Source organism: Phyllobates terribilis, unplaced genomic scaffold, assembly GCF_046119375.1.
Source record: "Phyllobates terribilis strain yellow unplaced genomic scaffold, ASM4611937v1 Scaffold_10__3_contigs__length_209671492, whole genome shotgun sequence".
Lineage (NCBI taxonomy): Eukaryota > Metazoa > Chordata > Amphibia > Anura > Dendrobatidae > Phyllobates > Phyllobates terribilis.
This window is the reverse complement of record NW_027362770.1, coordinates 132,200,528-132,215,704: the sequence shown is the minus strand read 5'-3', so window position 1 is coordinate 132,215,704 and position 15,177 is coordinate 132,200,528. Positions and strand designations below refer to the sequence as shown.

The window sequence follows — 15,177 nt, the reverse complement described above, 5'->3', positions numbered from 1 at the left end:
ATGGACACCAAAAGAGTCCAACTCTCCAGGGAAGGATCGAGAACTCTTACCGTGAGAGTAAGGATTATAGCGCCAACGGAGGGAGGATTCCACCCACGGTAGGATTAATCATGATGACACGTCACGCAGGAGTAACTACCGCCCATCTGAAGGGAATGCTCTGAGGAGAACCTTACCGGTCTCTGGAAACGACCCGTCGGTTCGTGTTACGTTGGATAGAGGACTGGCTTGAATAAGGGCCATCATATCCTGATAGGCGGAAGTTCTCTTCGTCGAAACAGAAGGTACGGTAAGAGACATGGCATTAATGAGGTCCTAGTCAGGTAGACGGCAGACTGGTTCAGGTTGTGGAATCAGGTGTTTCATCGTAAGGCGTCTGGAGACCGATAGTCCATCTTGATTCTAGACAAGTGGCAATCCCGAAAGGAAGGAAGAAAAGAAGAGTACCAGCATGCGGAATCCTGAATCCAAAGAGGAGTCTTCCGAGATGAGCTCCGTTACCAACCGTTCATCCTGCAAATGTTGGGTGCTGCCAACAACTGTCCCTGGAAGTGGAAACTTCTGACTGGACACGTTAAGCCGGATAGTGCCGGCTTGAGGAAAGGCTTCCATGTCCTGAAAGTCGGACGTTCTCTTGTCGAAAGAGAAAATTAGGCAAGAGACAACATTACTGAGGTACCTGACCGGTAGGAGGTAATCACGTGCTTCGTCTCAAGGCGTCTAGAGACCCTAGGTCTGTTTCGGTCCTTGACATGTGACGGAAGAAAAGGCGAGTACCTGTATGCGGAATACTCTCCGTAGAGGAGCGCCGCAAACAGCCGATTATCCAACTGATGAAAGGCGTTGACGACAACTGTAGGGAAAAAGAAAACAGGAACAACAACTCGACTACAACTCTGTATAGGCATTAGACCAGTAGGTCCCACGGAGCCTGGGCGAACCGGGGCGGTCAGGATGAGCAGGACGTGAAGAATCTGTTTTCGTGATGAACTAAGACCTACTCCCTGGTATGAACAGAGCCTGTAACAGCGTCTGGTCTGTAATACCATGTCTGTATTTTGTTGAAGACTTGAAGAGGTCTGCTTCAGAGGAAACAAAAAGGTGAGTGTCGACAAACTGACAGGCTGTGGATAGTGGATCGAATACTACAGGGTTAGCAGCAAACGGATAAAAACACTGTAGCTGCTAATAAGGGGGGGGGGGGGGTAGTAGGTCTGAACCACTAGGGATAATGGACAAAGAGCCCAGATATAGATAAGATAAGTGCCTGGGGAGCACTACATGGATTTATGCCGTTGAAAAGAGGCAGCTGTATAGCTGTGGCCATAGATGTTAGTGGGTCTGACCAACTGCAGAGAGTACCCGACAGTTGATGCATAAGAAACCTCTGAAATGGAAATAATGGAGGTTGTTGCATGTATGTTCTTAAATAGCAGTGGCAAGGTAACACTCTGTTACTGACCCGCCTTAGTTCCGAAAGGACTGTTGGCGGGATAGGCAACCACATAGATCTGATGCCATTAGGAAGTGGGTAGGAGTTGGCAGTGGCTTGCCTGGGTAGTCGTGCCATAGGTATGGTCGTGGAGCTGGTGGAACACCTGGTATGTTCCATAAAGGAAGCTCTACAGCTGTGGACATGGAGGATGGAGTGTTCTGACGCACTGCAAGAGTGGCAAAGTATAGAACAGTCAAGGTATAGGCAACTACTCCGTTATAAAAATAATAACTCTGGAGACACCTCGGTTCTGACTTACTATCGCTAGTAGGAACAGTGTGAGGGCACAACCTTGGTGAATTGTGGACCTGTCCGTAGGGAGAGGCATAAAACAACTTCTGTGTGTACCATAAACAAGGTTGCGGCTATAGGCAAGGCACCCGGCAGGTACCAGAATGTTAACTGACCAGAAACCATAGGTTGCAGAAGAATTCTAGAACGATAACTGCTCTGAACACCATTTCCTGAGTATACCTCATTCGCAGGTGCACTCAATCAGATCTCTTCTTGACTGGAGGTGAGAGACACTCTTGAGAAGAAATTGGTCTTTGTGGAAGAGGTTCGTCGTCCTAGACTCAGGCCTGCTTGACAGCTGATACCGGGCTGTTCATCATGTCTTGTGACCTGGAGGGGACGGTTGGAGTCTAGATCGGAATCCGACTAGGGTAGCAGGGTGGAGAGGTCCAACTCAAACTATCTCTGGGAAAGAGAAGCGAGACATGGGAGTAGTCCTAGATTATGTAGGAACAAGGGGAGTCCAGATGTAAAGCTGGAGGGCACCCGCTCCCTGGAACTCTGCGCGATCTGCAGCATCTGATACATCTTGGGAAATAATCAGAGCAGCTGAGGCGGATGGCTTGATAGGCAGTCACAAAGGGACCTCTACCAAAGGTTGGTGAGGTCGGTTACCGGATGCAATAAGGCAGCAACCATTGGAATACTGCTTTTGATCCTGGTGGAGGGGAGCTCCGGAGAGAACTGTGTGCTTGGGGTTGTTGCGGTCGATGCACGGAGATTCAAGCTGACCAATGGATATTGGTACCCTCATAAGTCTTAGCATGGTCTGCCCCACAAACTCTGTGGTTTTGGAATGAAGTGTCCCACAACTATCGTTTTGGAATGAAGTGCCCAACAAACTCTGGTTGTGGAATGAAATGTCCCATAAACTATTTGGACAGTTTAGAAAAAAGGAGGATTGGGCCCGAGACAGGGCCTACCTTATCCTATGTAGGGGACCCCGGTGTTGATTGCCTATGGGCTAATGGTTGAAGCAGTGCCAGGAGCCGAGGCTGAAGAGGGCCAGGAGCCGTTGTGCCGGAGGCCGCTGCTGGCGCTGCGGCAGTCACTGAAGGGGACGCGGCTAGCGCCATGATGTAGGCCGTAGCTCACATTGGATCGGAGGCCGCAGCTGGCGAGGAGAAGCAGCAGGGCTAGCGCTGTGACAGCTCCTGTGGAGCTCCCGCCACCTGAAGAAAGGAGGGTACCTGTCTCTGGAGATGCCCCGACTCCTTCACAGTCCTGAAGACTGCATCAGCAGCCCCCGGTTGAGGAGGGGGTGTTGCTGGAATAGGAACGTCTTCCTTCCCGCACCGTCGCAGTCCCCGGCGGTGCAAAAGACGGTGTCGACCCTGGATGAGAGGAGGATCACTGACTAGTGATCACCGTCTTCCTCCCGGCCGGCTCCGAGGAAGGGGCTGGGGTGGGGAAAGGCAGGACCATTCGCCACGAGTCACCCCAAAACGCTTCGGACGAGTTAGGGGGAAAAAAGGGTCCTGCCTGTTAGACAAGAGAGTGGACGATGTGGGCGACACCACATTGTTCTCTCTGTCCCAAAAGGTGGGAAATCAAGGTGAGCTGTTACACCCTGTTGCCCGAAGTCACAAGCTGTATCTGAAAAAGAAAGGAAAAACATTAACAAAACACAACAAGATGGTAGAGACGGGTCTGAACGCAGACCCATGTCTTGCCTCCTTGGACACTAAGCACAAACTGGTTAGTTCACTCCCAGTGCGGGTGTAGCCTGCTGGGGAGGAGTTAGCCCTTTTTTTTCTGCCTAGTGTCAGCAGCATACACCCATGGTTTCCTGTGTCCCCCAATAAAGCGATAGAGAAAAAGGATTAGTCGTAATCTCACAGATACTAAAACGCAAGAAAAATAGAGAAATGCAGAGATATGTCCTCAGTGGTAAAGGTCCGATTACTTAGACCACCATTAGTTGCTAGATAGACTGGCAGGAGGTAGGAGCCTCAGAGGCTGCAAGCGAAACGGAGCCGATGTCAAACATGTGGTCTCCCGAAAAAGCAGAGCAGAAATGACAAATCTTTCCCATCTCTGCTAGAGCGACCAATAGGGGTTACAGATGTTGGATCTCCACCACAGGCGGCGTATCTTCAGCCCTTCACATCACTGAAAAATATTCATGCTAGAAAATTAAATTAAATACCGCATCATCACTGTCTGATTCCTCGCTGCTCTCATCAGCCGCCATCTTGGCAGGACTTCTCACTGCGGCAGCGCTGATCTGGGACGCCGGGGTCACAGCGGTAGGTTTAGCCCTAGGCTTCTGCTTCGTGGCTGCCACAGCTGGAGTTGGCACCTTAAGGAAAAATTAGCAAATATTATATTGAAGTCAAAAATGTAAAACTGCAAAAGGGAATAAAGAATTCCAAATTGTTCATTCTTCCCTTCCATATTGGGATCCCCTGTAACGTAGAAGCCCAAATAGGCAGCATGCAAACTGCTAATGACGGAGGGAGCAGGGGGCAGCGACAGAGGGGGCAGCGATGGAGGGAGCACACAGATGCGGCAGTTGCTATTGATCACAGCATCTATGTAATAAAAAGCCTGTGCTCTTTGTCATCTATGATCAAGGTCATTGGAGCCGGAAACAGTCTGTCAGTCCTAGCCACGCTTCGCAGGTGGATACAGCTCTTGTGCCTCCACAATCACAATGGCGTGGGTATGCAGCATCCTGTGTGATAAACACCCCCATAGATAATGATGTCCAGGTGTGTCACTGTGTTAAGGGGGTAATGTCAATGATGCTCTCGATTCCTTAAAAGGCCTCGCCACAAATCTTGGAGTAAGATCTGTGGCGTAAGGAAAGCTGCCACTCGTTATGAATTTGACAAGTGGGGGGTTGCCATGACCCCGTCCTGCCCCAGCTCCGGCCACATTGTGAATATAGTGCAAGAATCCTAAAAAGTGCAATATTTTAGCGCAGCTTGGATAAATCAAGTCCATTAAGGACAGACAGGGAATGTTATATTTTATGGAAGGTTCTAAGTGGCTACCAGACACTTATATTAAAGGTTTTACTCGTACCCAAAAACCCAACTAAATCATAATGTCTGCGTTGCTCACAGATCATCACAGTTAAATCCAGAAGCCCAGCGGTTACTACTATTAGTTTGCAGCGCTGGGGTTATGGGTTTAAAGCCGACCAAGGAGAACATCTACATAGAGTTTGTATGTTCTTTGGGGGTACTGATTATGAGCCCCTTTTGGGACGGCGATGATCATGGCTATTAAGCAGTGTGGAATATGCTATATACAGGCAGGAGATGACCGTGCACAATATTACCTGTGGTGCCTTCATCTCCGGTTCACTATCAGACTCGGCGCTGGTCTTGGAGTCCTGTGTGGCGGCTGCGGGCTTCGCAGTCTGGGCACTGGTAATTTTTGCAGGACTGGCAGGGATTGTCCTTTTCTTTGGAGATGCAATTTTCTCCTGTAATACAAAAAATATATAAAATTAAATAAATATATATAAAATTAAAACCATTTTTTTAAAAAAAATTAATGTGGTGACAACTAATAATTCTGCACCCAATATATAGACGAACGTGCGATCCCCAAGAATGCAACATTTATGAAAGAAAATGACTAGTGGGTAAAGGTCTAACAACATTTACAAGGGTAGGAAATCGCCTTCAACCCTCATACAGCCGCGCAGTTACTGCTGTTGATTAGAGCACCACACCCCAGCGTCTCCGCATTGTCTGAGCAGTCACTGGGCTCAGACACTTCAGCCTCGGCAGGGCTCTGGGTTTTCCCTAGTGAAGCCCCGTTCTCAAACATATCCGTAATGGCCGTACAGTCAATCACTCCCAGTATGGCCAGTGTCATAGTCACAGCTTTGCTCCCTGGTGGTTCTACTTTATCCTTCGCCACCTTCTACTCCCAACAGGACAGTGTAAAAATTCAGCATTAGAAAAGGTGTTGGGAAAACATGAGGATGTTAACGGGGCATTCCCATCTCCAAGATCCTATCCCAATATGTAGTAGGTGTAATATTAATATTAGCAAATTCTTCCAATTAGATATGTAGTATAGTTCTTCTGATTCGCTGTGTCTCTTACTGCAATGGACCTGTACATGGGGTAACTTTGGTATCCATAGTCATGACCACTCATAGTGACAGTTAGAAAGCTCATGGTTACGACCACTAACAGCTTTCTAACTGTCACTATATGAGTGGTCGTAACCATGGATACCAAAGCTACTGCAATGACCTGTACATGGGGCAAGAGACATAGTGAATCATAAGAACTATACTATATTTCTAATTGGAGGTATTTGCTAATATTATTACACCTACTAAATATTGGGATAGGACCTTGGAGATAGGAATAACCTTATAAGTTATCACTCATCCACATGAAAGGCGATAAACACTAAATGTTGGGAATTAAACCTTTTATAACCATACTAATTAATTTAATAGAAAAAATATATATATTTTTTCCTAGTACATACATTTTGAACACATCCTCTACAATCAATACCAATGCTATAAAAAAAATGTTGCTATATGTGGCATTTAGACACTAAGTATCTGACAACTTGTCTTGTCAAGTAACAGTCTAGCGAAAAAAAGAGCGCCCCAGCTCACTGATTAGTATAAACTACGCTCGGTGGTCTCACATCCACTGCTGAACGACCATAGTCTGTCCGGACTTTCAGCTCAGACCCCCTCTTATGCTAGTAATGATTTCCATACCTGTGTTACAGGCTCTTCTTCGCTTTCCGTCTCGCTGCTTTCTGAACCATCCTCCTCCTCCATGGTCTGAAGGGCGATGGGTCGGACCGGCACTTTTTGGTATGAGGTCACCATGTTACTTGGTGCTGTGGATTCCGGAGTTGGTGAAACAAACTGCAAGTAGATGAAGATGATTTATACACAATCTGCTGAAATACCTGAGTAATATTGTAATGCTCTCATAAGTGGGGGTCTGATCATTGAAACAGCCACTGATCCTTAGTGCAGCCTTGCTTTAGCGCCTCATTCATTAAAGTTTTGGAAAACCGTTGTCCCCTGGCTGAAGTTTGCTTAAAAAAACCAAAAACACAATGTGCTTTACTCACCCTCACCAGGTCCAGAGCAGAGTTTCCAGCACTGCTCCTGGTGTTTGTTCTTGTCCATAGTGCTGATATCACTTCAAAAGTGATCAGTGCCAGTGAGCTCAGCGGATCTGGGCAGGGCGTTTCATCTACATGTGAAGAGCTCACTGACTGTATGCAGCGCTGTTGATGTGAGCGCTGCAAACAATCACAGACACCTGGAGCAGTGGCAGAGACTGGGTAATAGACACAGGATATGGCAATGCAGATTTACAGAGGTAGCTCACTTTAAAACTCAATTACTACAGTCATTTAAGGGGTTAAAAGGCTTCAAGTGGCATTAACACCCGTCCGACAGCCGCTCCCTGCGGCTTACAGCGGTAAGTGCAAAAACGCAGCAAATAACGCCGATATTAGGTTTTGCTGCATTTTCGGTGCAGGAAACTCAGGAACAAAAGGCACTAACCTGTAAGACAAATGTACCTGTAAAGAGCAGCAAAAAACGCAGCAAAACCTGCTTTTTTTTTTAAAGCAGCTTCTTTACTGCCACAGAGCAGGTTTTGCCTGCATAAAAAAAACGCAGAAAAATCGCAATATGTGAACACAGCCCAAGTCAGGAAATGTCTTCAACAACATTGACTTGCCTCGATGTCAAGGTCCGGTTCCTCGCTGTTCTCCGGAGTCACTTTCTTGGCAGGCGATTTCCTTACTGCGGTGCGGCCCTTGGGTGCCGAGGTCGCAGCTGTAGTTTTGGAGCGCCCCTTTTTTTCTGTGGTTTTGGCTACTTTTTGCGCAGCGGCTTTCACCTTAGAAACTGCTGGGGCTGGCACCTTCTGTTTAATCAGAAAAGACGGAGGATCATTAAAAAAATTACACTGGCTGGAGCATTTATAGGGCTGCATTTATGGAGCCCACACGATACACAGTGGATGCCGGCTGTGTTACACAGTCAGCATCTCTAAGTGCAGCTGGCATTTACCCCCTTCTCGATGAGGCCAACTTACACTTTTGCATTTTTTACGTTTCTGGTGTTTACCGGTCGGGTTAATTATTTTTATATTTTGATAAATTTGACTTTCCTGAACATGGCGGTCACAAGTATTTTTTTTTTTTAATTTTCTATTATTTAAATTTTTAATTGGGAGGGGGAGCCAGTGATTTGAATTTAAGTTTTTTTTTTTTTTCATATTTATTTTTCATTTGTTTATCTATTAATAAATCATTTTTAATTCAGATTTTATTTCATTTTTGTAATTTTATAAAAACTTTTATATATTTCTTTTTTGTTTTCATATTTAATTTTTTTAAATTCATATTTTTATTTCATTTTTAATTACATATTTTTACATTTCTTTTCTATATTTCATTTTTATTTCATAGTTTTTTTTAACAATATTTTTACTTCTCACTGTACTTATTAGTCCCCTTAGGGGACATGAACCTGTGATCGCTTGTACTATATGCCGCAATGCCACAGTATTGCTGCATATAGTAAAAAAAAAAAAAAATCTGTTTCCTTTGAGGCCTGGCCACAGCCTGAGGTTAAAGGGAGCTCCATAATGACAAGCAGCGAGGACTTCAGCAGACCCCCGGCTATTATAATAACCCATCGACGCCCCGAGCTCACATCACGTGAACGCCAATGGGTGCAAAAATCATGTGCCCCCATAAAGGCATTTAACAGGTTAACATTCGCAGGTGGCAACTGCTGTTAGACGCAGATCCTGGGTGTGTAACACACAGCCATTACCTGCCAGGTATAGGGCGAGCTCACCCTAGGAGTCCGCTGCTGTCTTCATTGGGGACACTAACCGTGGGAAAGTGCTGCCACCCGGAGGCCAACACTATTAATGCAACGAATTGAAGATTTTCTCCTCTCCAGCATAATTGATTTTATAGGCCAAAGGGACAGGATTGCGGTCACTAGATTATTCCCTGGTATTCGGATGACCTCTGCGGGGTCCAGTCCTCCTTCAGTCCTTTCCCGCTTTTGCGCCAAACAGAGAGATCTCTCCAATTTGACTTTTTTTTTTGTGATAAATAACATTTCCCACATGTCTACTTTACATCAGACCAACTTTTGAAGCACATATAATTTTTTTAGGAAGTTATAAGGGTTAAAAGTTGACCAGAGATCTCATTTTTCCAACAAAACATTTTTTTTTTTTTTTTTTTTAGGGACCACATCACATTTGAAGTGACTTTGGGGGTCTATATGACAGAAAATACCCAAAGTGACACTATTCTAAAAACTGCACCCCTCAAGGTGCTCAAAACCACATTCAAGAAGTGTATTAACCCTTCAGGTGCTTCACAGGAATTAATAGAACATGGAAGAAAAAAAAATGAACATTTTACTTTTTTTTTTCCCCACAAAATTTTTTACTTTAGACCCAAATTTTTCAATTTTCAAAAGGACGACAGGAGAAAATAGACGTCATGACGACATCGGGTCATCATGGCAACAATTGGGTGTCGCGGGGGTGCCGATTCAAGAGCAGAGGTGCTTAAATGCTGCGATTGATATTGATCGCGGCATTTAGCTCGTTAAAGTGAAGGGAGCAGCGCAGGCACTTTAGAATCAGCTGACTACTCAGAAATCGCCATTACGTATATATACTGCATTGGTCGGGAAGTCTTTCCCCGACCATGACGTATATATACTGCATTGGTCGAGAAGTCTTTCCCCGACCATGACGTATATATACTGCAAATGTTGTGAAGGGGTTAATACTAATTGTGATATATCAAAAAAAATGCTAAGTGGTTTACTGATGATCCCCTTACCTTGCTGTCACTGTTCTCCTTGGTCTTGGCAGAAGTAGTTTTCCTCGCTGCGGTGCTGACTTTGGTTGTTGGGGTGACACCTGTAGTTTTGGAGCTCCCCCTTTTAGCTTTCGCTGGCGCTGCTGTGGTTTTGGCTGCTTTTGGCGCGGCGGCTCTCACCTTAGACACTGCTGGGGCTGGCGCCTTCTGCTTTATTAGAAAAGTGGCAGATAGCTAAATTTTTTAACTAAGTGGGTTAAACATCTTAAACTGATGCTCAAGACTACCCAAAAGTGAATGTGACATTGAGGTCAATGACTTCGGTGTGACGCTTCATTTCCTGTGCTGCAGGGGATGAGCAAATGCTACCCCGTCAGGTTAACCCGAGGCTGATAGCTGACGGCTCCCATTTCTGTTCAGAAGACCCTACAGACGAATCTTGGTAGGGTCCCACCTCCTTCACTTGTTACATTTGACTCACCTGTTTCTCGATGTCGGTCTCATCGCTGCTCTCAGAATTATTGCTGACGTCACTTATAACCACGGCTTCACCATTGGCGGCTACAAGGGTTTCGCCAGCAGCAGCTTCAGGAGTTGTTTTAGCAGATCCTCTCTTGAGCTTAAAAAGAAAAAAAAAAAATAACCGTGTTAGGCTACGTTCCCACAATGAGTTTTTGGGGAGTTTTTTATGCTGTGTATTTAAAATAAAAATGCAAGTAACCTGTTTTTCTTAATGGGTGCAGAAAATCTGCAAATTCAGAAACTCACCAGAAGCTCATTGTGGGAACAGGCAGCCAAAAATAGAAGATGCTTTAGTAATTGCTAATTTTCTCTGGATTTTTAGAAACCTAAAGTGCTTTTTCTTGGGGGGGTTGTTTCCTGAACTCTTGATGTTTTTGACCACTAGCCGGGTTTTTTTTTCAGCGTTTTTGGAACTTCATTTTAACAGGCATGTTAAGGATTTTTTTTTTACTCTGTTCAACAATGAAGAAAACAACAGCGTTTCTGCTTAAAAACGCTAATAGTATACTCAGACAGTAGTGACTTGTATTGAAAAGTATAGAGCGTCTGTAGAGGGGTCCGTTAAACTTTTCACCGCAGGGTGTCTTTGTAAACCTGAAGCGGTTAGAAGACTGAACATATGAAAAGCAAGTTGTTTTTACGTAGAAATGCTTATGGCCGTCCGATCTGGCATTCGGTTAGTGATTCTTCACCAACGTACAGAACTGTACAAAATGGGCAGCGGATGGTAGTGCAAATGGACCTATGATTTCCACTAAAAACCCAAAAGTTCAGGGATGTCCGCGCTGCACCCCAATATCAGCATGGCAAATATCAATGGCATAAATTGTAAATCAAGTAAAGTATCTTTATAAACGGCAGGTAAACATCAAGAAGTAGATGGAAAACGCCTATCAGGGGGCCGAGAGGAGAATTATTCTCTGACGCTTTAAAGTCTTGATGGCCAAATTCCTTTAAAAAAGTGCATATCTTTAATGAATTTCAGCTGCTCGTGTGCCGGAGTCACAAATGTTCTTAACAGACTTTACAGAACTGGGGGTGACTGATACATGGGGCAATTGAGTGACAGCCAGTAGCCAAGGAGAAAACACATTTCCCTGTAACCTATAAAGGGAAATGAAAAAGGAGTTGTCCCCTTTCAGAAAATCCAGATTCCCCAAGTGCAGTTTTGTTTTTTTTGTTTAATATAAATGCTTTACTCATCCTCCCTGGGTCCATCTCTGAGTCTCCGCTGCTGCTTCCCTGTATGTCTGTTACTGTCTGCAGCGCATATGTCACATTGACATTGCAGACATCAATTAGTGAGCTCAGCGGCTCGGAGCTACAAAGGCAGAGCCGCTAGGTTCAGGAGCACCAGCGACTCCACGGCGGTCTAGGGGACGGTGAGTAAAGCACTGTTTATATATAATATATATTTTTTAATAAACTGCACCTCTGTTTTGCAGCTCCATTCATTGCCTACATTTGGTTGACGCCAGAGCCAATCACCGCTGATCTGTGAGGGTGACGGGTGCTGGACCTCCACCCATCTGATGTTGTCGTAGGTATATATGTCACCAATGACATAACTGGAGACCCCTTTACAAGACCTTTCTAGCAAATAGGGGCTGTCCACACTGCAGAAGCCGCCCATCTGCTTTGCACACTTACTTGCTTTGCTGCCCTGGCATTGGTGGTCTTGCTCTTTGCGGTTGCAGCTGGCGTCGGCTTTAATGGGGGCTCTGTGGGATAAGAAAATGAGTGGGCAATTGATAAAAGTGTAAAATCTGCACTGACAAACATAAGATGCAGCAGAAAGTGATGGCGTCTTTGGTCTGCATAGGATGAAGCTTTGCTGTCTGGCTCATAGCTTACCATCTATACACCTACAGGGTTTTTTTTTGCAGCAAATATGGAAAACAAAATCACAGCAAATACAGAACGGTGACTGCAAAGTGTGTACACAGACTAGCAGTAATACTTATTAATGTTCTGCCCCTAAAGATTATTTGAAATAGGCTTGTCCCAAAAGTCTGTTTGCAGCCAAGTGAAAGCGACTTTATACTTCAGGATTAGGTACATCATATTATCCCCTTCCTGACAGCCGAGCGTGGCCTTTTTCAGAGGACCAATTTTTTGGGGTGGGGGGGGGGGGGGCTTCCCAAGCTTCTCCTAGCAGTCAATGAAGATGGCATCAGTGAGTTTTTCACAGACTCATATGTCCATGACTTGGGTAAAAAATGGACATGATTTTTTTTTTCATGGAGAGGAAAAGGGAGAGGTGGGACTGTGCGAACCCCAAAGACTAGGGAGAGGTGGGACTGTGTGAACCTCAAAGCCTAGGGAGAGGTGGGACTGTGCGAACCTCAAAGACTAGGGAGAGGTGGGACTGTGTGAACATCAAAGCCTAGGGAGAGGTGGGACTGCGCGAACCCCAAAGACTAGGGAGAGGTGGCACTGCGCGAACCCCAAAGACTAGGGAGAGGTGGCACTGCGCGAACCCCAAAGACTAGGGAGAGGTGGGACTGCGCGAACCCCAAAGACTATAAACTTGTATCCGTGCTTTTCACTTACAGTATGTGTACCCTTTACAGGTACACATACTGTATGTAAAAAGCATGGCTACAAGATGGCAGTGGAAAAAGGACGTCTGAATGAGGCCTTGCAGCGCCGATCTCTGCTGCTTGTTGGCAGCAATCACCGACAACTGTATGACAGTGGTTTAATCTGGGGCAGCTGCACTTATTCGGACACGCAAAAATAAAAAAGGAACAAAAAAAAAAAACACACAATGAAGCGTCACACCTGTCCATTATGTGGCGAATCGTATTGTGTTCAAAACTACAAATCATCCTGCAAAAAAAAAAAAAAAAAAAAGCCCTGAAGTGACAAAAAAAAAAAAAGTTATGGCTCTTGAAGGACATAAAAAAAAAATTGGCTTTATCAGGAAGTGGTTAATGCTGTTCCAATGCACGAAAATACTTAAGACCAAGCCCTTACCTGTTCCTGGGGCTGAGGAAGCCATCTCTTCTTCACCGTCAGGGTCATCACCGCCTTGAGCCGAAGCTGCAGGAATCTCGGTGCTTGGTGCGGCCCGCTTTCTGCTTCTAGGGGCAGCTTTTGGTGCTGACTTTTTAGCAGGATCCATTTCCTTGGGTTCGACAACTTTCATCTGGTCAAAAAAGACAAGTTATGAACATATGTAGGAGGCAAAATGTATCCCTGAAGCTGTAGGTAAGAGTCCTGCAGATACTGACAATCTGCAGAGTATTTTTGAAGACAGTGGAGCAGAAGATCACCCCTTCCACGGAGATCCCTTTGGGGCAAACATCTGGCAGGGAGTTTCTTCTCTGATGCATAGCGCTTGCTCATGATTAGGTGCGCTCAGTGGGCAATTATCGGGGTGTGCACCTCCAATCACAAGGGTGAAAATATTGTGTCCTTACCCTCTAATGAAGTGGTATCAGTGCCGGACTGCAAGACAGAAGACGTGTGTGGCCCCGGCTCCCAGAAGGGTGAGCAGAGCACAAACTCCCGGTGTCCGGTCTGGAGCTACAATGACTGTCAGAGAGGAACGTCAAGTTCTCACGGCCCGGAGCAACAGAATAAAACCAGACACATTCTCTTCCGAGTGTCTGCATTTTAATAAAGCAGCTCAGCGATGAGGAAAGGCCGGAGAGATGTCAGCCTCATACTTAATGGGGAATGTGCTGAGAAAAAAAAATGTGAAGCAGGAAAGTAGATGTTGGTTTTCAGAATCAGACATGTGGTCTGTATATGTGAAATAGTGATACCGTGTGCATTGGACTGATACCAAATGTCCGTAAAAGGGGTCCGATTACCCTTGAGTGAAAACAAGTCATGACTAGTGTTGAGCATTCCGATACTGAAATATCGGGTATCGACAGATATTCGCGGTATCGGAGTTCCGATACTGAGTTCCGATACTTTTAGAATATCGAATACCGGAATCGGAAGTTCCCATAATGCCTGCGCTCTGCAGTGTCTCTGAAGGATGACAAGCTGGATGGCAGCGCTCAGCTTACTGTACTTGTCATTGAGTGTTAAAGGATTTATTTAAAAAAATATTAGTGTTTTCATGCACCGTCTCTTTAAAAAAGCCGGCCGGCAATTCAGCAGCGGCATACACCGGTACCCGACAATTTACAACAGAAAGAATAGAGCATCACACATAGATTAGATAGATAGAAACATGTCAGTCACATATATAAGAAGTACAGTGACAGTGTTGATTACTGTACTTGTCATTTAGTGTTAAAGGATTTATTAAAAAAAATAATAGTGTTTTCATGCACCGTCTCTTTAAAAAAGCCGGCCGGCAATTCAGCAGCGGTACCCGACAATTTAGAACAGAAAGAATAGAACATCACACATAGATTAGATAGATAGATAGAAACATGTCAGTCACATATATAAGAAGTACAGTGGCATTGTTGATTACTGTACTTGTCATTTAGTGTTAAAATAAAGGATTTATTAAAAAAAAAATTGGCGTGGGGGTCCCCATAATTTTAGTCTCTAGAGGAGGTTAAGCAGACGGCTGGGGCAGATGTCTGAAGCCTGGGAAGGGGGTAATACCCACGGAGCTTCCCAGGCTACTAATATCAGCCCCCAGCTGAATACCTAGCCTTTACTAGCTATTAAAATGGGGGACCCCCCCCAAAAAATGACGTGGGGTCCCCCCTATTTTAATAGCTAGCAAAGGCTAGGCAGATAGATGGGGGCTGATATTAATAGCCCAGGAAGGGTGCCATGAATATAGGCCCCCTCCCAGGCTAGAAACACCAGCCGTCAGCCGCCCCAGAAATGGCGCATCCATAGGATGCGCCAATTCTGGCACTTAGCCTCGCTCTTCCCACTGCCCTGTAGCGGTGGCAGTGGGGTAATAGGGTTGGGGTTGATGTCAGCTTATAATGCCAGCTGACATCAAGCCCAGGTTAGTAATGGAGAGGCGTCTATAAGACACCCCCATTACTAACCCCATAGTCAAAGTTACAAAAAAACACAAACACCCAGAATAAAGTCCTTTAATTGAAATAAAGACACAATTC

The 15,177-nt window shown here is 45.3% G+C and overlaps 1 protein-coding gene across 7 annotated transcripts in view; it reads right to left on the bottom strand.

Annotated features, from left to right (window-relative positions):
• TCOF1 (treacle ribosome biogenesis factor 1) overlaps positions 1-15,177 on the bottom strand; it is a 54,532-nt gene that overhangs the window by 22,575 nt on the left and 16,780 nt on the right. For 4 of the 7 annotated variants that reach the window (XM_073649794.1, XM_073649798.1, XM_073649799.1 and 1 more), the window contains exons 5-12: positions 13,106-13,277; positions 11,777-11,847; positions 10,086-10,223; positions 9,626-9,814; positions 7,483-7,671; positions 6,498-6,650; positions 5,079-5,225; positions 3,939-4,091 (exon numbers count right to left, since the gene is read on the bottom strand). In XM_073649794.1, coding sequence (XP_073505895.1) covers positions 3,939-4,091; positions 5,079-5,225; positions 6,498-6,650; positions 7,483-7,671; positions 9,626-9,814; positions 10,086-10,223; positions 11,777-11,847; positions 13,106-13,277 — 1,212 coding nt within the window. The remainder of the gene's footprint in view (positions 1-3,938; positions 4,092-5,078; positions 5,226-6,497; positions 6,651-7,482; positions 7,672-9,625; positions 9,815-10,085; positions 10,224-11,776; positions 11,848-13,105; positions 13,278-15,177) is intronic. The other 3 variants (XM_073649795.1, XM_073649797.1, XM_073649800.1) reach the window with 3 other exon arrangements.